The sequence below is a fragment of the Octodon degus genome, unplaced genomic scaffold, assembly GCF_000260255.1.
Source record: "Octodon degus isolate 3935 unplaced genomic scaffold, OctDeg1.0 scaffold00124, whole genome shotgun sequence".
NCBI lineage: Eukaryota > Metazoa > Chordata > Mammalia > Rodentia > Octodontidae > Octodon > Octodon degus.
This window is the reverse complement of record NW_004524700.1, coordinates 1,975,689-2,000,746: the sequence shown is the minus strand read 5'-3', so window position 1 is coordinate 2,000,746 and position 25,058 is coordinate 1,975,689. Positions and strand designations below refer to the sequence as shown.

Genomic DNA, 25,058 nt, shown 5'->3' with positions numbered 1-25,058 from the left:
GAAATCCTGGTCCCCGTGCCTGCTTGCGGGTGCTTTAATCCGCTGAGCTATTTGGCTGGCCCTGGCTTTTTCTCTTGAGGTGGGTGTCGCTCTTTTGCCCAAGCTGGCACCAAACTCCTGGGTTCAAGTGATCTTTGTGCCTCTTGAGTACCTAAGACTAAAGGTGCATCCACTATAGCCAACTCTAAAGATATTTTTTAAAACAGTAATTAGAGTTAAAGAAACAGTTTTTGCCCTTGGTTACAGATTCACATGAAATGCATTTTCAGATCTTAATTTACTGGGACCGGGGAAGCTGGCCCTCCTTGCTGTGGTGTTCATCTGAATTCTCAGTGGGAAGAGGGGCTAGAAACTCTAGGTGGAATCACACAGGGCAGCAGGAGTTGTCGCTTAATGTGTAGTGTAGAGTCCAGGAAACAGATTGTGTAATATATAAGTAAATATAGCCTCATTGATTTTTCTTCAGAAATCACCACACAACTTAATGACCGTAGACTTGAATGTTAAATGCCCAGATTGTTAGCAGCCATGCAGCACTTTTGGAGAAACACTCACAGGTCCTCCCAAATCACTTTTCTTACTGATTTTATTCATAAATATCATACTCTCTATTCTTCATGGTCTTTTAACATGTACTGTCTTATTAGGTACTGCTTTGCTTTTATATTTTACCTGTAATGCCATCTCTGTGTGTACCTATTTCAGACTCCTCCTCTGTTGTACAGAAGAATTGCTATAATCCCCATACATTTTATATCTCCTTCCCGATCATTTACAGTGGTCTTTTTTTGTGCTATAATTACTTGTTCAGATCTAAGGTTAAGCTCTACATTTGGTATTTGGGTTCCCTACAGGGTTTTGTTTTGTTTTTCATTAGGGAAGGGTCTACAGAGTGTTTAGGGTCTCACTACTAGATCGGACTCGTAGTGATTTTCCTGTTTACAGCCTCCCAATTGCGGGGATTACAGGTGCCCGCCACCACACCCAGTCTCAGTTGCCATCTCAGTGTGCCCCAGGGGTGGGGCCAACATTAGTGGGGCCTGCACAGCCGGCCTGTGATTAAACACCTGTACAGGTTTTTTTTTTTTTACTGTATATATAACAGTTGTTTTACTTAAAAATGAAATATGTTAGAGTTCTAAGAAGTCTATTATAAAGGTTGCATAGAATAGCCAAGAGTACCCAAAGAGGAACTTAGGATGGAAGGTGCCTTGATGAAAACTTACTTGGTAAATTTGTGGGGCCATTTAAAGAAGCATATCATTCTTAAATAACTAACATCTTTTCAGTTACTTATTTAATCCTTACAGTAACCTCATGAGATAGTTACTACTATCTCCCTTTTCCACAGTAAGAAAAATCAATAGCAAGCCAATAAGTAGTAGAGCCAGAATTTAATGCCTCTTTGTGATTGTAGAAATTAACATTTACTTACAGGAGGTAGAGGAATGTATGTTAGCCAAAACCTTGATATGAATTTTATTTTGCCTGTCTAGTATTTTGAGCAGTTATTTTAGTATTTGAATCAGTTATTGGTAAATCCAAACTAAAGGGAAGCCTATAAAAAATGAATTAAGTGTACATATATACTTAGTCCATCAAAAATAAAACTTTCTTAAACTGAGGGATCAGTTGTACAGCATGATATTCTGTATTTTTCAAATGAAATTTTTTTTAAAAATAACCAATAGAATAAGCTAAGTATTTGAAGTTATTTATAAAGTGAACAGTTTTGTATATTGTGGAATATAATATTGTGTTAGCATAATAAACCATTTTTAGATTGAAATTTTGTCTGGCAATATCAGCTTCCATAGTCTTTGTAGGGTTTCCTACAAAGAATCGTGTTTTGTAAAGTTTCAGAAATCTTTGATAACTGTTTTCAGTTATCTTTTTTTCAGTTAGTACAATTCAACTTAATCCCACTAGTATTGTAATAGGAGCTTCCTAGTCTGCTAGCGCTGCTCTGCAGTTTCCAGTCTTATAGTTAGTCCCCCTGTAAGAACATAGGCTTTCCGAAATACTCTTTGAAAACAATAACCCAGGTGAACCTTAAATAGAAAAAGTTACGTCATTTTATTTCCAAATAATGTTTTAGTTTTAGTATTTTGAGCTCTTTGTGTTTCATGGGAGATTTTTTTGGGGAGGGGGATTGTTTCTTTGGTATTCTAAGTGCTAGTGTCACTTAGTGACTCATACTTCAATTTTATAGGATAGCAGAACGATAAAGTTTTCCAGTGTATTTTTTAATATGGTGATTACTAATACGGCATTTAAATTCTGTATAAGATAATTGTTGCTTCTTGTATAAGTCATTTTTATTCAAAAACTGCTTTTTTTTCTAACTTTATAAGACTTAAATTGTAAGTAATAGATTTGGTTAATTACAAGTTCAGATAATTTGATTTATTCGAATATAACTATTCTAATAGACTTTGAGGTCTCTAAGCTGAATTTTAAAATTATTTAACCTGGCAGTGGTACATGGCTGTCATCTAAGCTACTCAGGATACTGACTGGGACAGGAAGATTACAAGTTTGGGGCCAGTCTGGACAACATCAAGACCCTGTCTCAAAACAAAACAAACAAAAAAAAATTATAGCCTTGGGCAGTAACTTGGGCAGTCATAGTTAACATATTATTGAGACATACATAAAAAAGGAGGCTTATTTTTCTCTATCAAATATCTGTACAGTTTAGTGCAAGCAACATTTAAGTTTCCTGTTTATTAAAGCTTCATATCAAACTGGTTAGTGAAATTAATTTTGTTTTTTGATTCATTAACATATTCATGTTTTAATTTAGACGCCTGGAACAGCTCATCCATATGATAGTGGCCACATAGCAATGACCTACACTGGCCTCTCGTGTTTAGTTATTCTTGGAGATGACTTAAGCCGAGTAGATAAAGAAGCTTGCTTAGCAGGTTTGAGAGCCCTTCAGCTGGAAGATGGAAGGTATGAGTCATTCGTTGTTACTTTTTTTTTTTAGAAATAAGAGTGTTTAGGAGATAAAAGGGACACTAGATCTTTATTTTTAAATCTATGCACTGTTAGAACCACTGGAAGTTTATGTATACATAGTTAAGTGCCTAGTCAAAAAAATGTTCAAGGTTTTTTTTGTATGAGGGAAAATAAAGTAGTTTTACAATAGAACTCTTTATTGATAGTTTAACTTCTGGATTGTAAAAAATGCTATTTTGAAATAAGAATATAGTTAGTCTGAATTTTTGTGCCTTAAAATTCTAGTGGGGGAGGAGATGAACTTTAAATGTCATGTGTCTCTGTGTAAATAGTTTAACATTTTCAAGAGATAGAAAAGAGTTGATTTGCTCATACTTGATGATTTTTGTGGCCTAAGGATCTTCTAATAGTTTTAAGTGAAAAATAATTTTTCTTACTGTAATCGCAGGACTTGTGAAGCTGAGACAGGAGGATTGCTTTGAGTTCAAGGCCAACATGGGCTATATAGTGAGATTCTGTCTTAAATAACATTATTTTCTCTTAAGTTGGGTGTGGGAGGCACGTGCCTATAGCCTCAGAACTCTGGGAAGCTATAGAAATAGGATCATAAATTTGAGCCCAGCTTGGGCAATTTAGGGCAGCCCTGTCTCAATATAAAAAAAAAAAAAAAAAATAGACAACTAGGAATATAGCTTAGTGTCCTCATGACTGCAAATAATAATAAAATCATTCTTGTTATTTTTAAATTTATAAAGTGATAAAGTCATGGCAATGCTAAGGAAAGAACCAAAACCAAACTCTACTATGTTGTTACATTTATATTCCATCTGAATCTCTTATTTTTACTGTTTGTTTTTTCTCAGAACTGGGGATTGAACTCAGGCTCTTGCACTTGCCAGGGAAGCACTTATTCTACTGAACCATCTCCCCAGTCCCCTATTTGTAGTGTTTTCAAAGCACTTCTTTTAAAGAGGGAGAAATAAATGTAGACATGAATAAGTTGGCATTTGGAAATACTATAAAACTAAATATTTACCTAAAACAGCATGAGACTTACATTGTCTTTAATTACTGCTACCTCATCTTTGTTTACAGACAATAAATAGATAATGGAACACAGATTAATTTTTCTGGTGGGGGTCTGAAGCAGAGTCTCCCTTTGTAGTGCAGCCTTGAATTCACTAAGTAGCCCAGGCTGGCTTCGAACTTGCAGCAGTCCTCCTACCTCAGCCTCTCAAGTTCTGAGATTATAAGCGTGCACCACCATGTCCAGCAGAATACAGAATATTACCTCTTAAAAACTAAACATGTAAGCAGACACAGCATCATTGATGAATCATTTGTTCACTGCAAATACATTTAAAAGAAATTCCACACAGAAGAACACAAGCAGGAATTCTTATGACTCATTGGGTCTCTGGTTTTACCTGCTACTTTCTCTGCCATTAATTCTCAAACCAGTATTACAGCTTCCCTTCTTAGGAGTAAATAAATTTAATCCAAGAGCAGCACCTAGGAAGGAGTAGCATGGTCATTATAATATTACCCAGGAATCAAAACTTTGAAACAGGGATGATTGAGAGATTGTTTTATATTATTCAACTTAATATTGCTATTATGTAATAAAATTAGAATATGGTTTTTAAATGAGTGATGTTTATGAGTAAAAACATGAAGTTGTTTCTAACCTTGCAGTCCACTGTTAATAGAAAGTCATATTATTATTACAATTTTAGTTTTTGTGCAGTACCTGAAGGCAGTGAAAATGACATGCGATTTGTGTACTGTGCCTCCTGTATTTGCTATATGCTCAACAACTGGTCAGGCATGGATATGGAAAAAGCAATCAACTATATTAGAAGAAGTATGGTGAGTTATGTTGATAAAATTGGCTAGTCTATTATTTCTCTTGCTGTAATATAATGTGTGCCTCATCTTTTCCCCCAAGAATTTGGAAATAATGGCGCTAAGATTGCTTTCTTAGTTTATCATATGTCAGCACACTATAGAAATAATTTCTTTTTTTGGTCTAGAAATAATCTTAAAGAGTAAATTGACTCCTTGTCCATAAAAAGTAATCATTTCATGTGATTTTTTAAAAAATATAACATTTGTTTTAAGGATAATCGTAGAAATGTTATTCTTTCTCACAGTTTTGCCTTCTTTACTGGCATTGGTAAAGGAAACTCAATCTGAGATGGAATTACCCTCTGCTCTGTGTCACCTCATAGATAAAACTGCAGGAAATAGAAGTTTTTCTTTCTAGGTTTATTACTTTACAAATACGAAGCTTTTCATTTTGTAAATTATAATATGTAAAACTAATTCAACCAGAATTTCAGCATCTCTCAAAATGGAAGTGTATGTTCTTGGAGGAATGAAGTTGGTTTTACTGAGTGTGTAACTGGATCAAATCTTGTATAATACACGATCGCACATATTTTTAAATGCCTATGGATGCAGAAAGAAACTCGTAAAAGAATTTTAACAAGAATTGAGAGGTTTGGGGGGGCCACATTTGCCATGAATAGTACAGAAGTAATACAGTTTTCTCATTGCATTATATCTGAATATAAAGTTGGTTGATCTGCCCTGTATTTGCTCAGTTGGTTAAGGTGGTATATGCCAGTTTTCTCTGTAAAGTTAGTGGGGTTTTCCTGTAGCTGTTCAGTATTTCATTATTGATATCTGGAAACTGTAAATATCCTCTCATCATACATTACCCTGTAGTGTTGCTGGTATGCATTGATGACTTTACAGCCGTAGCATCCATCCTACAACTATCAGTTGAAACTGTTAGAAAAAGTTTCTCCTTTCTTTACTTAAATGTTTATATCAATGAGGACTCTAGATTCTTATATTATTTAGTGGATTATAATCTGTTACTATCATTATACTATTTTGATGTTTATATTGTCTCATATTTGGCTAATGAGAACCTTTGCAAGGCTGTTCAGTAACTTTATTTATTTAATGTATTTAGTACAAGGTCTCACTGCACAGATCGAACTCATAGTGATGGACTCAGTGATCCTTCCTGTTTTTCAGCCTTCCAAGTGCTGGAATTACAAGCATGTGCCATCATGCCCAGCCTCTCTCACCATCTCAGCATGCCCTGGGGATGGGGCCCGTGCAGCAGGCTGGGAATTGATGCCTCCAGCCCCTGTGTCTGCCTAAGCACATGCTTTAATTCGCTGAGTTATCTGGCTGGCCCTCAGTGCCTTTTTGATATGTTCGCTTTATTCTTTTTTTTTTTTTAAGAGAATACAAAATAGTAATAAAAAAATTAGAAATAATGCAGAATTCATTGAACAAAATAATATGAATTTGACAGTATTTATTATATTGCATCTTGTTATCTTCAACTTAGTTCACATTACCAGGTATGTGCATGCAAAATTAGAAAAAGAAGAAATATGTAAGAAATTAAGAAGAAAGAGGAAGAAAATGAAAAAAGAAGCCCCCCAAAATACAATTAAGCATAAACTACTTTACACAAACCAGCAGAAATCTACTATAATTATCCAAGCCATCCTGCACATATACATGGATATATCTCTTTGCCTCATTCTCTCCTGTCCTCATCCCAGTAATTTCTTCCTTTTGATTAGATTCACTCCATTTTCACAGCATCTGTTGTTCTCTTTAGATTTTATTTACTCTTTCAGGTTCTTATATTAGGGAGACAATATGATTTTTGCACATGCAGGTCTGATTTATTTCACTTAAGAATATGGTCTCTAGTTTCATCATTTACTGATAAAATCCTCCTTTTTTACAGCTGAATAATCTTCCCTTTGTATAAAAAATACCACATCTTTATTCATTCCACAGTTGAAGGGCATTGGGTTGTTTCCAAGATTTAGCTATGACAAATTGTGCTGCTTTAACATAGGTGCATGTATATTGCTATGGTATGATGTTTTTGGTTCATTTGGAAAAATACCCAAGAGGGGAACAGCTGGATTTAATGGGATCAAAGCTCCACGTTGATTTCCATAGTGGTTGTATCAGTTTGCATTCCTACTAACAGTGGAGAAGAGTTCTTTTTTGCCCACAGCCTCTCCAGCATTTATTCGTTCACTTTTTTTTTTTTTGTCTTTTTTAATGTATTTTAGTACAGGGTCTATAGGGTCTCACTACATAGATTGGACTTGTAGTGATTCTCCTGTTTTCAGCCCACCAAGTGCTGGGATTACAGGCAGGTGCCACCATGCCCAGTCTCAGTCACCGGCTCAGCATGCCCTGGGGGCATGGCCAGCACCACAAGCTGGGGATTGAACTCCAGCTACTGAGCTCTGCCTAAGCAGGTGCTTTAGTCCACTGAGCTATCTGGCTGGCCCTGTTCACTTCTTGATGACACCTGTTCTTTCTGGGGTGAGATGGAATCTCAGTGTTGTTTTAATTTACATTCCTCAAATAACCAATGATGTTGAACCTTTTTTCATGTTTCTTTGCCACTTACTTCATCTATGAAGAGTATATTCATTTCAGATGCCCATGTTGCCCATGTTTTGATTGGGTCTTTGAATTTTGAAGGCCTGATTCTAAAAAAATTCTTTGTATGTTCTAAAGAGAAGGCCTGTCAGAGGTACAGTTAACTATACTTTTTTCCCAGTTTGTGGGTTTTCTTTTTACTCTCTCGATGATTCCTTTCGACATACGAAAACTTTTCAAAAAAGATGATATCCCAGTTGTTTCTTTGAAGTATTTCCCGTGCGGTTTGTTTTTTTGTTCATGAACTCTCTGTCTAGCCCTATGTCTTTAAAATTTCTACGTACATTTTCCTCTAGGAGATTTAGTGTTCCTGTTTTAGTGTTTAAGTCTTTGATTCACTTTGACTTTTTTTAGTGCATGGTGATAGACATGGGTCTAATTTTAGCCTTCAACATGTAGAAAGCTAGTTTTTACAGCACCATTTATTAAAGAGGCTATTTCCTCCAGTGAACATGTTTGGCCTCTTGGTCAAAGATAAGGTGACTAAGTGTGTTTATAGTTGTGTCTGCATCTTCTAATTTGTACCACTGATCCTCAGGTCTGTTTTAATGCCAGTACCATGCTGATTTGATCACAACAGCTTAGTAGTATATCAAGTCCGGGATTGTGATGGCTCCTGCCTTTCAGTTGTTGCCCAGGACTGTTTATGGTACTGGTTCCAGATGAATTTTAGGAATGTTTTCTCTAGATCTTGTTCACTTTATTCTTAAGGACCTACTAGCTTTCTGCCACAAATATTTCAAGTTTATCCTTTAGTTTTCCACTGTTAGTCCTGAAATCAGTCATTTCTTTAGGAAGCTTTGATTTTCCTTATTTAGAAAGCAGAGTATTGGTACTAAGTGTGCTTATTGCTAGTGAGATACTATTGTTTCCAGGCCCTCTCTCAGAGGGTGGCATTAGGAAATGTATTATTATGTATATTTGTGTGTACAAATAGATATCCCCTATATATAGTCTGTTTCTGTATTCTTTTTATCACTCTAGTCATTAAAAACCATGAATCCACATAGATGTCTCAAATTTCAATCTAACACCAAAGGTTCATTTATTTTTTCTTTTTAATATAGTTGTATATTATTTATTTGAAAAACAGTTTAAGGGTTTCTGTTTGGATTCTATTTTAACTATTCACTTAGACTCTCAAGTATTAGAGTGCTATATATAATTCCAGTTACATTATGCAATAGTTAATAACCTTCTGCATATTTATTAATGTATTTTTAAAGATATATCTGTAGGCCTAGTAGTGGAATTGCTTGATCAAAGGCTAACTGCATATTTAATTTTATTAGGCGTATCCTATTTTCTCTTCAAAAAGATAAATGTTTGTATTCCTACTGGTATAGGAGGGTACCTGTTTTTGTGCAGCCTTTCCATAGAATTCAATAAAATTTTGCACATCTTTTTTTATTAACTTTTGAGACAGTGCCTTGGTATTGCCTATGCTGTCTCAAACTTGTAAGCTGTCTGCCTCACTATCCTTAGTGTCTGGAACTGCAGGCATGAGCTACCATCAATTCACATTTCTTTTATTATGAGTGACAGTGCCATTTTTTAAATTTAAGATCTATATAAAAGCATCCTGCAGGCCAAATTTAGTTTTGAGGCCTGTTCTCATTGATTCTTTTGCTTTTTTACTGTAGGTAGTTAAGTTTTTTGTATACTTTCTTCTTTGCCTGTCTCTTCTTATCCATTTTCACTCTGAAGTTTTTTACTTCTCATTTTTATTCCCTTGGCTCTTTTTTTTCCTTTTTGAATTTTCCCTTATTGAATTTTCATTTTAAACTTTATTTTTAGTCTTCTAGTCTTAATTTATACCTTTCCTTTTTTTCTTGAAATTATTTAACATATAATTTCTTTGTATTGGTTTTGTTTCTAATTTTTAATTTCCTTTTCATGTTCCAAAATGTTTGAGGATATGTAATTCAGTTTAGATTGTTATTTTGAGTTTTTTTCTGCTGTATAGGGCCTCTGCTGAATAGCTGTTTTTTGCTGATAAAGACAGATTTTCATATACTGGGGCATTTTCATTCCAGTTTGTTTTTTCATCTAAGAGTTACTGTGTATTATAGATTTATTTCTTTTTCACTAATTTTACAATTTTTCTTTAAACACAACAGTGATTTAATGATTGATTATTTTAATGGCAGGAAAATGATTGTTCATTCTATGATTTTATGACAGAAAGGAGGTTTTATCTTAATCCTTGGGTTTTTGAGTTTTGGTCTTTCATGTGTTCCTTTATTGGCTGACCCTCAAAAAGCCTGTCTCCCTTCTTTTTGGTGAGAAGTAGTGCCCTTCGCATGCTACTGTGTTGACTTGTGCCTCTTTTTTTCCCCCTCTAATTCATTCATCCATTTATTTATTTGGTACTGGGTCGCTCTATGTAGCTTGGACTCATGTGCTGGGATTGTAGGCATGCGCCGCCACACCTGGTTTCAGTGGTTAGCATGGTGCCTGGCCGGCATGGCATGTGGTACTGGGGATTGAACCTGGGTCCTTGCACTTGCCAGACAGGTGTTTAGACTACTGAGCTGTTTCCCTGGCCTAGCTTGTGACTCTTTTAAGCCCCCTGTCTTTGAATCGGTGCTGTGTTTTACCATGCCTCTTAGACTAACTTTGCGTAGCAGTGCTAGACCATAATGATAACCACATAGGCTGAAATGATTCAAAGTGACTTTAACTATCAGGAGGGAAAATATTGATTATTTTATAACCTTTAAATTTTTTTCCAAAACATAAAAAACTTCTATCAGTTACAGATGTAGAGAATATTTTAATGGTAAAATTAATATTTAATACACTAATTTTCAATGTAAAAATATTAAGAAGTTATCTTTGAACACTTTTTAGTTTCTTGTTGTGAAGATGTAGGTTACTATATGAAACAACCACTATTTCTGATGATCATAATCTTGTTTATATCAGTTTTTAACATTGTCTCCTTTGCATTTTCAATGCAGTGAAACATCCCACAGGATTCTTACGTGTTTTGCCGTAGTGCTTCTTTAAAATATCTTTGACCTTTTCATCTCAACTCCTTCATCTGGCCGTGTAGATATTTCACCTTTACTTCCTTCATCCAGCTGCATATCTGGAGCCTCTAAGACAGCTGTGTTATCAGCATTTCCATTACAGTTATTTCTTCTGTAACTCTGATTTCAATTTTACTCCCAGTGATAGTGCTTTTTATTTCTTTACATGTGAATTTATCACTGAAAGATAGGGCAAAGCCACATCCTTTGCTCTCTGTATCTGAACTAAGTATCATGTGCTTCAACTACAGACACAGCAAAGGAGGTGTCATTGGTCCCTCATTATGACACATATCTATTATGGTTGTTGACTGTAGAACTTACACTTTATGTGGTTACAACAGTAATACTATTGTGTGTACTGCTATTGAAATCATTTGTAAACCATTATTTAAGCCACAGTAATTGGAATTCATACATATTGAAGCAAGGCCTAACTGTAGTTCTACTCTTAGGGTGTGCTTTCTGTTTTAGGAAATGATTTTATATGAATCTCAGATCTATTCATTAGCTTCTTTACCCACCCACCTTTCCTTCCTTTTCTTTTCTTTTTTCTTTCTTTTCCCCCTTTCTCTGTCTCTGTCTGTTTCTCTTCCTCTTTCCTTCCAGGATCTAAGTCATTCAATTGCCCAAGTTGCACTGAAACTTGAGGTCTTACAGCCTCAGCCTCCTACAGTGCTGGGATTACAGTCACATGCCACCACACTGACTTCCCCTCTTTCTTATTCATAATTTTTCAGAAATCACTGTTGCTCTCTGCAAATGTACATCATTAATATAAAAAATAGTTTAGAGGGATTTAATTTTCTTTTTCCATGCTTAGATAGTCTGAAGCTTGATCATGTCTTCTTTTTTGGTTTTGATTTTGGAAAATATGTGGGAAGACCAAAATTTGGGCAGGCACTACTATTTCAGAAAACCAAAGTTGGCTGAAAACAGATTTGTTTCATGATTATAAAGTTTTATGACTATAAAATACACTTGTATTCAACTTACATATACTTGCAAATGGGGGAGGAGTAAAGGTCAAAGCTTTTTACTGGATAGAAGTTAAATATGTAGGTACTATCTTTTAGCAGTCTGTTCTTAGAATGTGCCAGGTGTATGTAGTCAGTGGAGAAGACAAAATCAAGTATTTTGAAAGTGATTGGTTCTACTTCTTAGTGAAGAAAATTGCATATTTTTGAAGATATAAAAAAGACAAAAATGAACACAGTGGCAACTTATTATTTGTTACTAAACTAAACAGAACTTTTCTTTTTCAGTCCTATGACAATGGGCTGGCACAGGGAGCTGGACTTGAATCTCATGGTAAGACATCTTAAATACATGTGATGTTTCTTTAGTTTCTTTAAACATCATGGTCTCTTCAGTATAGATCTCTGAAATTTATCTCAACCCTTAGTGTAAGTAGTTATCCTGTCACTTTCCTACTTTTGTCTTTTGACACTTTGGTAACTATTTGAAGCCTCTTGGGTCAATAATCATTAAGGGATTATTCAATACTGTTCATACAGTATTGTCTAATAATCTGTTCAAGTATTAGCCATATGAAAATATCTTGGAATAACTTCTTAAGCTAGAAAACAGTAATTATTTTCTTTCTGTAAGAGTAAAAGGCTAAATCAGAGATTCAGAATCTTAAATGTGGATCAGATGCGAAGAGATGGAAATTTTTATTCATCTTTCTTAGTATAATTATCCTTAATCATACTCATAAAAAATTGCTGCTTAACTGATATTCAGTATAAATATTAACAGTCTCCTCATATTTTTCTTCACTTTTGGCAGAATCAAAATAGTAACATAATAGCTACTAAGTTTGCCAGCACATCAGTATCCTGACTCAGAGTTGAAATTTCTGTTTGGAAGTAAATAAGCTTTCATTCTCCTTAAAAAGAATGTGCCTAGCTCTTGTAGGCTTTCTGATGAACTTCTATTTCTTCTTCAACAGAGCAGATTGTATTTGCTCGTTTGTTGTCTCCGTGTTCACTAGCATGATGCAGTAGGAGAAGCAGGTCATCATTTGGTGCTTGGCCTCAACACCAACTGCGTTACCTTGGGGTCAGAGTTTTTTCATCTATAGATTAGAAATAGTTGTCCTTCTTTAAAAGTTAAAAGAAATAGAGGAGAAAGTGGTTTAGAAACTATAAAAAAAAACCTGTATAAATATACATTTTTAATGTTCTGTGTATTCTTAGTGTGTCTCTGGGACTTTTGTCCTATCAACTGTCCCTCTCACATCTTCACTCTTTCCTTCAGTTGGAATATTTGTATCACTAAGGGATAGAAGAAGATGGTGTTGGATTTTCCTCTGAAACCATAGTGTATGTAATATGACGGTTCAATTCTTTTATGTGCCTGAGTTAAATGAGTTTGGGTGTAGGGGAGCTATTGATAGAGATTCCTAGCAAGAGTTCACTGCCTTGTGTGTATAGAAGCCAATACTATGGCACCAGGCTGAAAGAAAAGAGAGAGAGTGCACTTTATTGTATGCTCATCTGTCAAAGACGTAGGAAGCTTAGTGGCTATAAAGTCAGATCTGTCTCCCTATTGGGAATTTGGTATCAGGGATATATGAAAAGAGAGAAGCTGCATATTAACTATATAATGAACGGAGGAAGTTTTAGAGTACTTTCAAGCAGATACAGATGGTTATTATGTCTCTTCACAGGTCACAGTATTCTTTTCTGGGTAAATTATGTTCTGCCCAGGTGATTTTTAGGCCATTGACTGGCAGCTGGCTTTTTCTGTGCATATCATTTTTTATTAACTTGAACTTACCCTTGAATAAATTTCTAGAGGTTATTGCTGTAAAATAACTTGAACAGTTTGTTACTTAAGTATATGTCCGGGTGTATCCAAGTGTTGACTGGTTTCAGTAGAGATTGTCATTGGTCATCCTCAGGGTTAAAAGGGGTATAGTTGTAGTTATACAGATAAAATCTGTAATGGCTCTGAAAACTTCTGAGAAGGCAGAATCGAGTGCTCACCATTGCAGCCCTCGGGCTGAGTGAGTTTTTCTGGGCTCTGGGTTAAACAACAGTTGGAAAAGAGTACATGAATTAAAGGAAGGAGAAAAATAACCCAAACCAAAAAATGAGTACATTAGTAATATTTAGATTAGGGAATTAGGGGGAAAAAGCACACAAAAAAATTACGTTATCAAACTGACAGGAATATTTCAAATTTAACTTCCCAGTCCAGGTTTGCAAAATGAAATACAGGGAAGCTAATGAACTGCAAATCAGTGGAACCACTACAGCATGCAGTGCTCTGTGGAGTAATAAGGGACGAAAAAGATGTGATGATCTGACAGTCTAGCAAGAGAAGCTCTGGTAAACAGAAATAAGTACAACAAAATGGTAGGTTGTACTTTTCCAACTGTTGCTTAGCCTATAGCCGATTTGTCAGAAAAACTAAATGAGCGTATTGAACCTTATCTGGGCCATGGACATCTGATGTGACTTGCTTTTATCCCAGTGATTTTCTTATTACAAAACAATTTTAGGGTAAAATGTGTGTCTTGAAGGAGTAGATTTTCCTATTTTTCTAGAGATAAAACTTCTTCCTCTCAAGTTCATAATATAAAAGTTGAGATAAATTAATTTTATTTCATGATTCTTTTTCAAGATCTCTACCTTAATTTCATCTGAATAATCATTTCCCTTTAAATTGTTTCAACTTTTTTGTGTTAAGTACAAAATAAAGTACTTATTTACATACCTGTTTATTTAGTTTTCTTTATCCGTAGCAGTATGATTGTTGATTGTCCTTAAGTATACATAACAGAGATGATAGTTCCTGTCAGATATAAATACTCAGTTATAGATGCAAGAGAATGACTAAAATTGAGCTGTAAAATCTTTTTTTTATTGTTATTATTTTGCAGACCTGGGGATTGAACTCAGGCTCTTGCACTTGCCAGGGAAGTGCTTATTCTACTGAGCCATCCCCCCAGCCCCTGTAAAATCTTATGGGGCTGATTAATACATGTGACCAATGTCCTAGTAAAATATAAATGAAACATAGCACTCAGAGCTAAAAGTGGGAATACCTCCTTTACCTTGAATTGGAAGAACTGAGAGAATCCGTGTGCTCCTTCACTGCTGTGGTATTGTCTCACTGAAGTACTCTGTGTGCATTGATTCTGCATTAACTACAGTGTATCCCCTTAGCTGACAAATTTAATTATTCACATGGAAATCTTTCTCTTATTGTTTGTCTGTGCTTAAATATTTCCTTACTGTTCTGTGCCTTAAAGTTTTCTTCAGATATTCTTCAGCCAAGGCATAATAAACACAGTTTGACTCTTTAAATGTCTGAATTTCTCAAAGGTCAAATTGTGTTCATCACTTTTTATTTTTATTTTTTTATTTTAGGGATGGGTCTACAGGGTGTTCAGGGTCTTACTACTAAATCAGACTTGTAGTGATCTGCCTGTTTGCAGCCTCCCGAGAGCTGGGATTACAGGCGCATACCACCACGCCCAGTCTCAGTTGCCCTCTCAGCATGCCCTGGGAGCAGGGCTGGCACCGCAGTCCTGAGGATCAAACCCTTGGCCCCTTCACCTGCTTGCAGGTGTTTCAATCCACTAAGCTGTTTGGCTGGCCCTTTGTGTTCATTATTATGAGAAGAAATTCTGGCATCCTTTAAATGTTGTGATAGAGTTCATTGATTTATTTTGAGTTCTTATGCTTGTCTGTTATAGTCTTATTCTAGCCTTTTTTCCTGGCACTAGGAATTGAATCCAGAGCCTTTGTACTAAGGTACTTCTCCAGGCTTTTATTCCTCTTCTTTCTTTTTTAGATTTTGAAATAAGTTCTATTTGGGCTCAAACTTGTGATCCTCCTGCTTCAACCTCCCAGAATGCTGGGATTTCATATGTGTGCCACCATGCACAGCTCTTAATGTCTTACTTGTCAAGATGTACTAGATTTTGTTCTGCTTTTATGTCTGCCTTTAACACTTCTAATATTCTGTGTAAAGCCATATTCTTCAGGGACAGTGAAGTTTAACTGTTGGCAAATTAGTTGTAGTTTAAAGCATGGACTGTATACTATGTAGTTCTTTCTGATCACTCAAATCGCAAACTTACTTTTGAAATAACCACTTTCAACAGCTGGTATAATGCTCAAATAAAGTGTTTTTAGTTTGAATTTACCATTTCATTTGCAAGAGTCCAAACACAGAGTTTAAAAGCTAATACTTAAATTCTTCTTTCTTTTTGGTAGTTTTTAAAATGGCATACTGTCAATTAGAGATAATATGTTTTGTTTGTTTGTTTGTTTGGCGGAACTGGGGATTGAACTCAGGCCCTTGTACTTGCCAGGGAAGCACTTATTCTACTAAGCCATCTCCCCAGCCCCTATAGATATTATGTTTAATGATACAGTAGTACCTGAAGTCATCACCATCATGAGAGAGAAGTGTAAGTTAGCGAGTTAGCATGCTAGGAGTAATGGCATATGCCTATAATCCCAGCACTTGGGACCATGAGGCAGAAGGATCACTGACTTCAAGGCCAGTGTGAACTACATAGTGAGTAGTCTTATCTCAGAATATCAGAAGGGGTGAAAATGCAAAAAAGCAAAAACGAAAAAAGATGAAACTAGTAGATCATTGACAAGAAAATACAGTTAGTTGATAGTTAATAGAAATGATTGTAAAAGGTTCTGATAAATTTTTCTTTCCTATTTAGTTTCCTCAAGAATTCTAAAGATTAAATAATTTTCACTGACAGGAATACACTTTTTGTTTTGTATTTTAGGGAAGGGTCTACAGGGTGTTCAGGGTCTCACTACTAGATCGGACTTGTAGTGATCCACCTGTTTACAGCCTCCCAAGAGCTGGGATTGTAGGCACCCATCACCAGCTCAGTCTCAATTGCCGTCTCAGCATGCCCGGGGGCGGGGCCAGCATGGCAGCCCGGGGGTCGAACCCCCAGCCCCTGCGCCTGCTTACAGGTGCTTTAATCCGCTGAGCTATTTGTCTAGTTCAGGAATACACTTAAGTAGGACAGCTGCATTAATTTTTTATAGTCACGTTTCCATTCCCAGAGAATCCATATACAATTTGTAACACCAAAAGGAAAATTAGGGCCTGAGACATATTAGAAATAACCCATTTAAAATGCTGAAATTAATAAAAAGCCTTAGAGGTCTTCGTTACTTTCTTATTGCTGAGACAAAAATACCCAACACCTACAAGTTAAAGAAGAAAAGGTTTTATTTTGGATTGCAATTTGTAGAACCAGCTGACTGGCTCCAAAGCAGGGTGGCATGGCAGAGGGGTATCGCAGAGAAGAAGCACTGTATGCAGGGCAGACAGAAAGCAGCAAGCCTGTTGTTCTTCCTATCCTTTTATATTCCATCAAGACTTCAACAAGCCTGTTGATTGGTGCAACCCACACCCAGTGTGTGGCTTTCCTCTTGAGTAAATCCATTCAGCCACACCCAGAACTATGCTAATCCAAGTAGGAGACTAATCTAGATACCACAAACCCTTAATCCCAGCATCACACCCCCTAGATCCAGCTACCTCTGAGAAGCCCCACCTATGAATACATGAGATTTTTGGAGAGGGTAGATGTAGATATAAGCGATAACACTAGGTAAATCTGTAATAAAATTGGAAGTACAAGTATTTTTCAAAATATTTGTTATCAACAAAGAGTGCCAGTGGAAAGTGGTATTTCTTTTCTTTTATGGAAAAATACTGGCTTTTCATTTCCTGAGTAAAAGTGTACCCTCGATTGGTAATACCTGTTGTTACTCATTCCAGGACCCCTGCAAAGTCAAATGCTCAAGTCTCATATAAAATGGTGTATTTGCACACAAATTAATGTACCTCCTCCCATTTACTTTAAATCATCTATGGTTTATAATATCTAACAATGCAAATGCTGTGTAAATAGTTGTTATGTTGCATTGTTTAGGGAATAATGACAAGAAAAATGTCTTCAGTATACAGTGATATCTCAGTTTACTAGCTTTGTTCCACGTTTTTAGAAAAGATGGCCACATTTGTGTTTATGTTTGAAAGATGGCCAGTGTCATGTTTGTCACCTGATGCAGATTTTGTAGGGTTCCTGAACTAAGCACTATACTGTACTTTTTTCCAAATATTTTTGCTCCTCATTTGATTACATCCATAGTTGCACATCTCACAAATAGAAGGGGCCACCTGTGCTCTTTTAAGGCACTTAAAATCAGAATCACGTGACTGAGTCTTGGGCAGTAACTTACTAGTCCTAGAATTTGGTTCCAAATCTATTAACTGTATAATTTTGAACAAGTTTTTAAAATCTATTCCAAGTCTTTTTTTCATGAGTAAAATGTTTTTTCTAGTTTTAAATTATTTTAAAATCTATTCTCAAGAAATTAATATTGAAGATTTCAGTGTTAGTTTGAAATTGCTGTTTACATTTTTTTCATTGTTTTTTAGAAGTATTTAATTACTTTTTTCCTTAACCATTTTGTAATGTTTGCATCTAAGCTCAAGTTTATAGCACTGTGTGGTTTTGATTAACAGGAGGCTCTACCTTTTGTGGCATTGCGTCACTATGCCTGATGGGTAAACTAGAAGAAGTTTTTTCAGAAAAAGAACTGAACAGAATAAAGAGATGGTGTATAATGAGACAACAGAATGGTTATCATGGACGACCTAATAAGCCAGTGGACACCTGTTACTCTTTCTGGGTGGGAGCAACTCTGAAGGTAAGAGAAATAATAAAATAAGGAACCTATACTCTGTGTTAATAGTAATTCTGCTAGAAGTTTGGTCTTTGTCATGTGTGTTAAATATATTTAGCCGTAGGCTACTAAATTCTGTTTGTTGCACTAATTACAGTTTTCTTATACAACTCAAATGATTGAGTACTTGAGTTTTACACCTACTTATATTTATGTAAAACTTTTATATGCCTACTTTCATATACACCTAATATCATAAAAGGCCTGTTACTAAACCTAGTTGTCTGTATAATTCAAAGATCTATTTTTGGAAAGTGATACTAATAAAGATTTTATGAGAAGCTACTAATTTTAAAAAATAACCAATTTCTTGAAAAACTAAGTTTTTTTCTAAGTATTCCAAATTTTCTTCTATCCTTGATGCCTTTTAATATACTAACTTCATAACATTATTGAGCCAGTAGTCCTACAAATTCTGTATCTTAAAAATGTTTTTCACCTTTAAGAAATATCATGTAGTTAACATATTCTAAATCTAACAAGAACATATATTCATTTACTATATGATATCCTTATTTTCTCTCATAAACAAGACTCATACATATGGTTGAAACGTATTCAGACAAGAGAATGACACAAAAATGATAGCAGTAACCTCCACTTTCTCCCCATTTCTCAGCATCCTGATTTTTCTTTAATGATAGAAAATGTCTGATATTCACAAGCAGGGAGAATGGTGTAATGACTACCCATATATCCATTAGCCAGTCTCAGTTATCTCAAAGCCATTATCCATATTGTTGAGTACTTTCTCTTATTCACTGTTATTTTATGACAAATCCTAGATACAATTTTTATATTTTGTAGAATTCTTCAAAGTAATCTCTAAATGAAACTAACTTTAAATCAGAAGCTTAAACAGGGTATAGTTGCACACACACACCTGTAATCACAGCACTCTAGGAGACTAAGGTGGAAAGATTACAAATTTGAGCCCTATCTGGGTGACTTAGAAATATATATCAATAACCTTAAGTATTACATCTAAAAAATGTCATAATTTCTTATCGTTAAATATGCAGGCAGTGATGACGAATCATATCAAGAAGCACATAAATATCTGGTTGTCTGTCCTTTTGATCAAAGTGCTCCAGAACTGTCAACATGATTTTTTTCATTATAAATTTCCCATTAGCTTTCTTTTTTTTTTTTTACTTTTTCTTTTAGTGTAGTAAAAAATATAACATATGCAGTGATTGTCATTACATTCACAGTGTTGTATAACCACTTCCCTGTTTATATGCAATTTTTCATCATCCCCAGCGTAAGTTCTGAACCAGGTAAATGTTAACTTCCCACTCACCCCGCTACCACCTCACGTACCCCTGACCCCCATAATTAACTTCTTTACTATTCTCTGTTAATTTGCATATTCTGGGTATTTCATATAAGTGGAATCATGAAATATTTGTCCTTCTTTGTCTACTATTTTACTTAGCTTGTTTTCAGGGTTTATCCATGTTGTAATACATATCAAAATGTCATTTTATGGCTAAATAATATTCTTTTTTTGTTTGTTTTTCTTTTGTTTTTTGGTTTTTTGATTTTTGGGGTTTTTTTGGTTTTTGGTGGAACCGGGGATTGAATTCAAGCCTTTGTGCTTGCCAGGGAAGCACTTATTCCACTGAGCTATCTCCCCGGCCCTGGCTAAATAATATTCTATTGCATGTGTATACCACGTTTTTATTCATACCTGTATTAATGGTCACTTGGATTGTTTCTATTGGTTGTTGTGAATAATGTGATGCACATGGTGTATAACACATGTTCTGATTCTTTTATTTATTTTAAATTGCTGGTCATACAAGAGTTTGTTTTTTTTCTTCTTCTTCTTCTTCTTCATACTGGGAATTCTCAGGACCTTATGCTTGCCAGACAGGCACTGTGCAGCTGAGCTGTATCCATGGCCCTATCTTTAATTTTTGAAGAACTGCTAAACTTTTCCACAGCAATGCACCATTTTACGTTCCTTCCTACAATGTGTAAAGGCTCCAGTTTCTTTACACCTGTACCAACCCTTTTTTTTTTCCTCCTGATTTTTTTTTTTGTTTGTTTTTAGGGTTTTAGGGTTTCTAACGATAGCTCATTATGGTTGTGATTTATTTGCATTTCTAATAATGATGCTTGAACATCATTTTACGAGCTCATTGTTCACTTACATATCTGTTAGGAAGAAATGCCTATTCCAGTCTTTTACCCTCTTTTCAGTTAGGCTTTGTTGGATTTTAGTTCTTCATTTTATCCATTTATTGTGGACATTATCCTTTATTCTGGACATTAGTCCCTTATCAGTATATGGGTTAGAATATTTGTCTCTCATTTCTTGAATTGCCTTTTAACTATTCGTAGTGTTCCTGAATGCCCAAAAGTTTTGTTTTGATACAGCTCAGTTTAATTTTCTAGGGGCTGGGAAGATAGCTCAGTAAAATAAGTGCTTGCCTGGCAAGTACAAGGACCTGAGTTCAATCCCCAGTACTGCCAAAAACCCCAAAAAACCAAACCAAAAAAAAAATTAATTTTCTTTCACTTGTACTTTTGGTATCATATTTGTGAAATAATTGCCAGATCAATGTCATAAAGACTTTCCTTAAGCTTGCCTTTTAATTTTATAGTTACATAGTTGATGTTTAGGTTTTTCATTAGGCTTGAGTTAATTTTAATACTAGGTAGTATAAGATCTAGTGTCATTCCTTTTTTTTTTTTTTTTGCAGTACCATTCTTTATATCATTAAGGGATTAAAAATGGTGACATTCTACCATTAGCACTAAATTTATCTGTTAGCATTCCTGTAAAACGAATTTTACTTTCCTGAGGTATAGTTTGTAGAAAAAGGAGCAGTTAGACACACCTTTCCATTAAATTTAGGAATGTTGAATACAGTGACTTGGTTCTGTAGTTTCTCCTCAAGAATTCCAATGAAATGTTACGTTTTAGAGTTTTCTTATAAGTATCCTTCCTTGTGAACTCATTTCTTTTCAGTGATCAAACTGTCTGGTCCTTAACCTGTGTTTGGACTTTGAATCCTACTGATACAGTCTTAATATTTGACAACTCCTGAAAACAAACCAGTTCTACACATTTTTTAATTTTCTTTTTTGTGGACATTACCTTCACCTTAAATGATATCAGTTGCTTGACTTCACAGCCCTAGATATAGTTTAGACATCTTTATCTATTTTTAGATATCTTTGATTCCCAATTGTGACATTTACCTTCCTTTTTTTCTAGCAAATTGTTAGTGATTATTTTATTATTAGTTGTGAACATAGCCTCTTTTACCTTTCAAAGCTATAAGCTTACTTTTATAATGTCACATTTGGTAAACATTCATATTTTGTTTGGTGGCAATAATCAATTCTTACTTTTTGCCTACAGGTCAATCCTAAAATTTGAAAACCAGTAGTCAAACGTAGTGACAGTGTAAATATTGGATGTTGTTTTTTTTTATTTTAAGAATAGGCAAATATATTGAGGAATAGGGATGGGGAATAGCAATAACTCTTTCTGAAAGATAGGAAGGGGTCCTGAATGGGTTGCCAACAAGCCCACTTTTTCTGAGGTTTTATACAGCAAAGTCTTGAGGTGGGTACAGTGTCAATCAAAACTATAATCAGCCAATAAGACTACAGATAATGGCACTTGGCTAATGTTGGTCAGTAGCAAGGGCACATGGCATGACATCCTTAACCGTAGTTGATTATCTATAGACTAAACATGTCTTTTGTCTCAGTTTTAGTCTTAGTCAGGGGTGGCGAGTCAGGGGGTGATGATGGAAAAAGATGGCCTGCCTCTGATAAGATAATGGTTTATTTACATGAGAAATATCAAAAGGTTGGTCCCAATAATCTCAAACTTTTGCTTATCCATTAGGGAAATAGGCAGTAAATGTGGCCATATGACTTTTATCTTCAGATGACCCTCCAGCTATAGTTCCAAAGTGTTCTCATCTTCTGCGTTGACTCTCTGAGAGCCCAGCCCTGTCTGACTGCCTATATTTCTATCTAACTTAGCTGTCTATAATACTTCCCCTACCCACCCAACAGGTAGCCCTGTGACTGGGGGAAAGGGTATGTAGTTTCCACCTAGCTGCTCTAGGCTGAGAAGGGTAGATGACCGTAGTCAGTGGCCTTCTCCAGAGAGCTAATGTAATGGACCTTGAACTCATGTTGTGGTTTAGCAGGTATGAACTCCTTTCATAAGGTTGATCTAAGAAGCAGAGCACTGAGTTTATAATTATTCTTTTTGATGTGATGAGGCATGTGCTACTTGATGGAAAATATTCCTGGCATCAGGATTCCAGAGAATCTCTTTTCTTGTATTCTAATAGTTAAGTCAAAATAAATGAGTAAATTTTCTTATTATTTATAACATAATTTCCTTCAAGCTTTAGCTTTGTTTTGGGAAATGTTTGTTCACCAATCACTAATATCTTCTTGTGGCTCTGTTTGAGTCATTAACACAATTTATGCCAACTTAGCTTCAATACTTTGTTGAGCTGTTTTGTTCCAATTTCATTTTCCTTCAGTTTTTTCATCTTAATGAGATCCTGAGAGGGACTATAAAATACATGTCCTAAATCACTGTTTACAGTTTGTTATGTCCTAATCATACTTGTCCCAACTTTTATCTTTTAAAGTACTGTAAGCTTTTACTGTCCTTATCTAGCTTCTGCTTAATAATTTTTCTTTTTGAAATATTTTTAATTTTTAATTTTAATGATAGTGAAAATTCCCGTTACTACCATTTTGTAAAACATAGATTAAGAGCCTATAATAAAAGTTTAAGGGCCAGTGAGATAGCTCAGCAGCATAAGCACCTGCCTGGCAAGTGTAAGGTCCTGAGTTCCATCCCTGGTACAAAAGAAAAAGGTTAAATAGGGCGTTCTTTTAAATGACTGATTATTGGAGAACTGATTGGAGAAACTGTGTTTTCATCTAGCTTAATGTGATACAAAGAGCTTAGGTCCCTTCTGGTTCCAAAGAAAATAGTGGGTTAAAGAAAGAAGGGTAGGCTTGGCAAGAAGACTGAAAAAAGACAATGTAGCTGGTGAATTTTAAGTGTTGGAATCCCCAAAGATTTGCTACAGAAAAATGTATCTAACTATTACATAATGGGTATAAATAATACATATCTGAAATGTAAGACAGTGGTCAATGTAAACATTTTATGTCAATTAATTTGTTATTTCCTTTCAGCTTCTGAAAATTTTCCAATATACTAACTTTGAGAAAAACAGAAATTACATTTTATCAACTCAAGATCGCCTTGTAGGAGGTTTTGCTAAATGGCCAGATAGTCATCCAGGTAATTGTGTTCTTTATAAATCCAGTATAACTTTCTTTTGGTTTTTGAAATCTTCAAGCATCTTTGTCAGAAAAGTTATGTGATAGAAAATCTTACCACATTTGTAAAGTTAAATAATATGTTTTTTAAAAGATTATTTAAGGGCTGGGGAGATGGCTCAGTGGAATAAGCACTTCCCTGGCAAATGCAAGGGCCTGGGTTCAATCCTCGGTTCTGAAAAAAGAAAAAAAAAAGATTATTTAAATTTGAGATGGATTTAGAGTGATGACCATTACAAAGAAAAAAGTTCATTATCAAGATATATTAGTATGGTGTGCATTTTCCCCAAATTTTTAGTAGTGTGTTAGGACCTTTGCAAAATAGGAAATATGGATTGTTCAGAATTGTTAGATATGAGTGGAGCTAAGTAGAATACATTGCTCTGAATCATAAAGGAAACCAGTTCTTACTCATTTCAGAAGTCATTAATTGAGGGGCTAGGGAGATGGCTCATTAGTATAAGTTCTTGCCTGGCAAGCTCAAGGGCCTGAGTTCAGTCCCCAATTCTGCCAAAAAAAAGTCATTAATTGAAAAAATATATCAAATCCTGAATACTGGTGTCTCTCACTGTCCATATTCTTATTCTCTAGATTTTAGCAGAATCGGGTAATTAGTACAGGTGACTGCTTTACATCTGAACTTATGCCATTCACTGTGTAAAGCTCAGGAAGCAATTACATTTGGGAGCAGCACCCAGAGTCTGGCTCTTCTCCCGCTTCTCACGGTATTCTCTAGCCTAACCGTTTTCAGCAATCTAAACTGCAATCTAAACTGCAATCTAAACAGCAATCTAAACAGCAATATAAACAGCAATATAAACATTTATAATTTTCCACAAAAATCAGAGAGTGAAAGTAATTCAGAGCATTGATATTTTTACTAGCAAATTGGCAGAGAATTACTATCTATATAAATGAGATACAAGGAAGGATTGTTTTTATAGAATGATTATAGAATTATGGTCTTTATTATCAGTCTAGAAAATTGCTTCTTCAGCTCATCTCCTGTCATAGCACTGTGATGGTTGGAATGTGTACTTGAATCAAAATATAAAGGACTCATGAAATCATATTTTTGTACTTAAAAAACAGGAATATTTCCTCACATTCATATTTACCTGTATTTTAACGTTAAACATGCTTTCTTAGAAAAAAATACAATGCTTCAAAGTCATAAGCTAAACTATATTTTCACAAATTAATTTCGAAGCAAAATATTTTTATATTTTTGCATGTACAATACATAGCTCTAAAAGAATACATACCTATACATGCTTTAAAATGCCTCAAGAAAGCTGAAAGTTATTTTGGTTTAAAATTTTTTTTAGGGGCTGGTAAGATGGCTCAGTGGTCTAAAGTACCTACTTGGAACAAGCTTGGCAAAGCACAGGGACCGCAGTTCAATCCCCAGCACCACATGCCAGCCAGCCCTGCCCTCTGGTGGGCTGGGCTGGCCACACACACA

General features: G+C 35.2%; 1 protein-coding gene across 1 annotated transcript in view; it reads left to right on the top strand.

Annotated features, from left to right (window-relative positions):
- Window positions 1-25,058, top strand: part of Pggt1b (protein geranylgeranyltransferase type I subunit beta) — a 63,377-nt gene that overhangs the window by 34,144 nt on the left and 4,175 nt on the right. Inside the window, exons 4-8 of the mRNA XM_023700567.1 lie at window positions 2,807-2,958; window positions 4,701-4,833; window positions 11,762-11,807; window positions 18,030-18,214; window positions 23,447-23,555. Of these exons, the coding sequence (XP_023556335.1) occupies window positions 2,807-2,958; window positions 4,701-4,833; window positions 11,762-11,807; window positions 18,030-18,214; window positions 23,447-23,555 (625 nt within the window). The remainder of the gene's footprint in view (window positions 1-2,806; window positions 2,959-4,700; window positions 4,834-11,761; window positions 11,808-18,029; window positions 18,215-23,446; window positions 23,556-25,058) is intronic.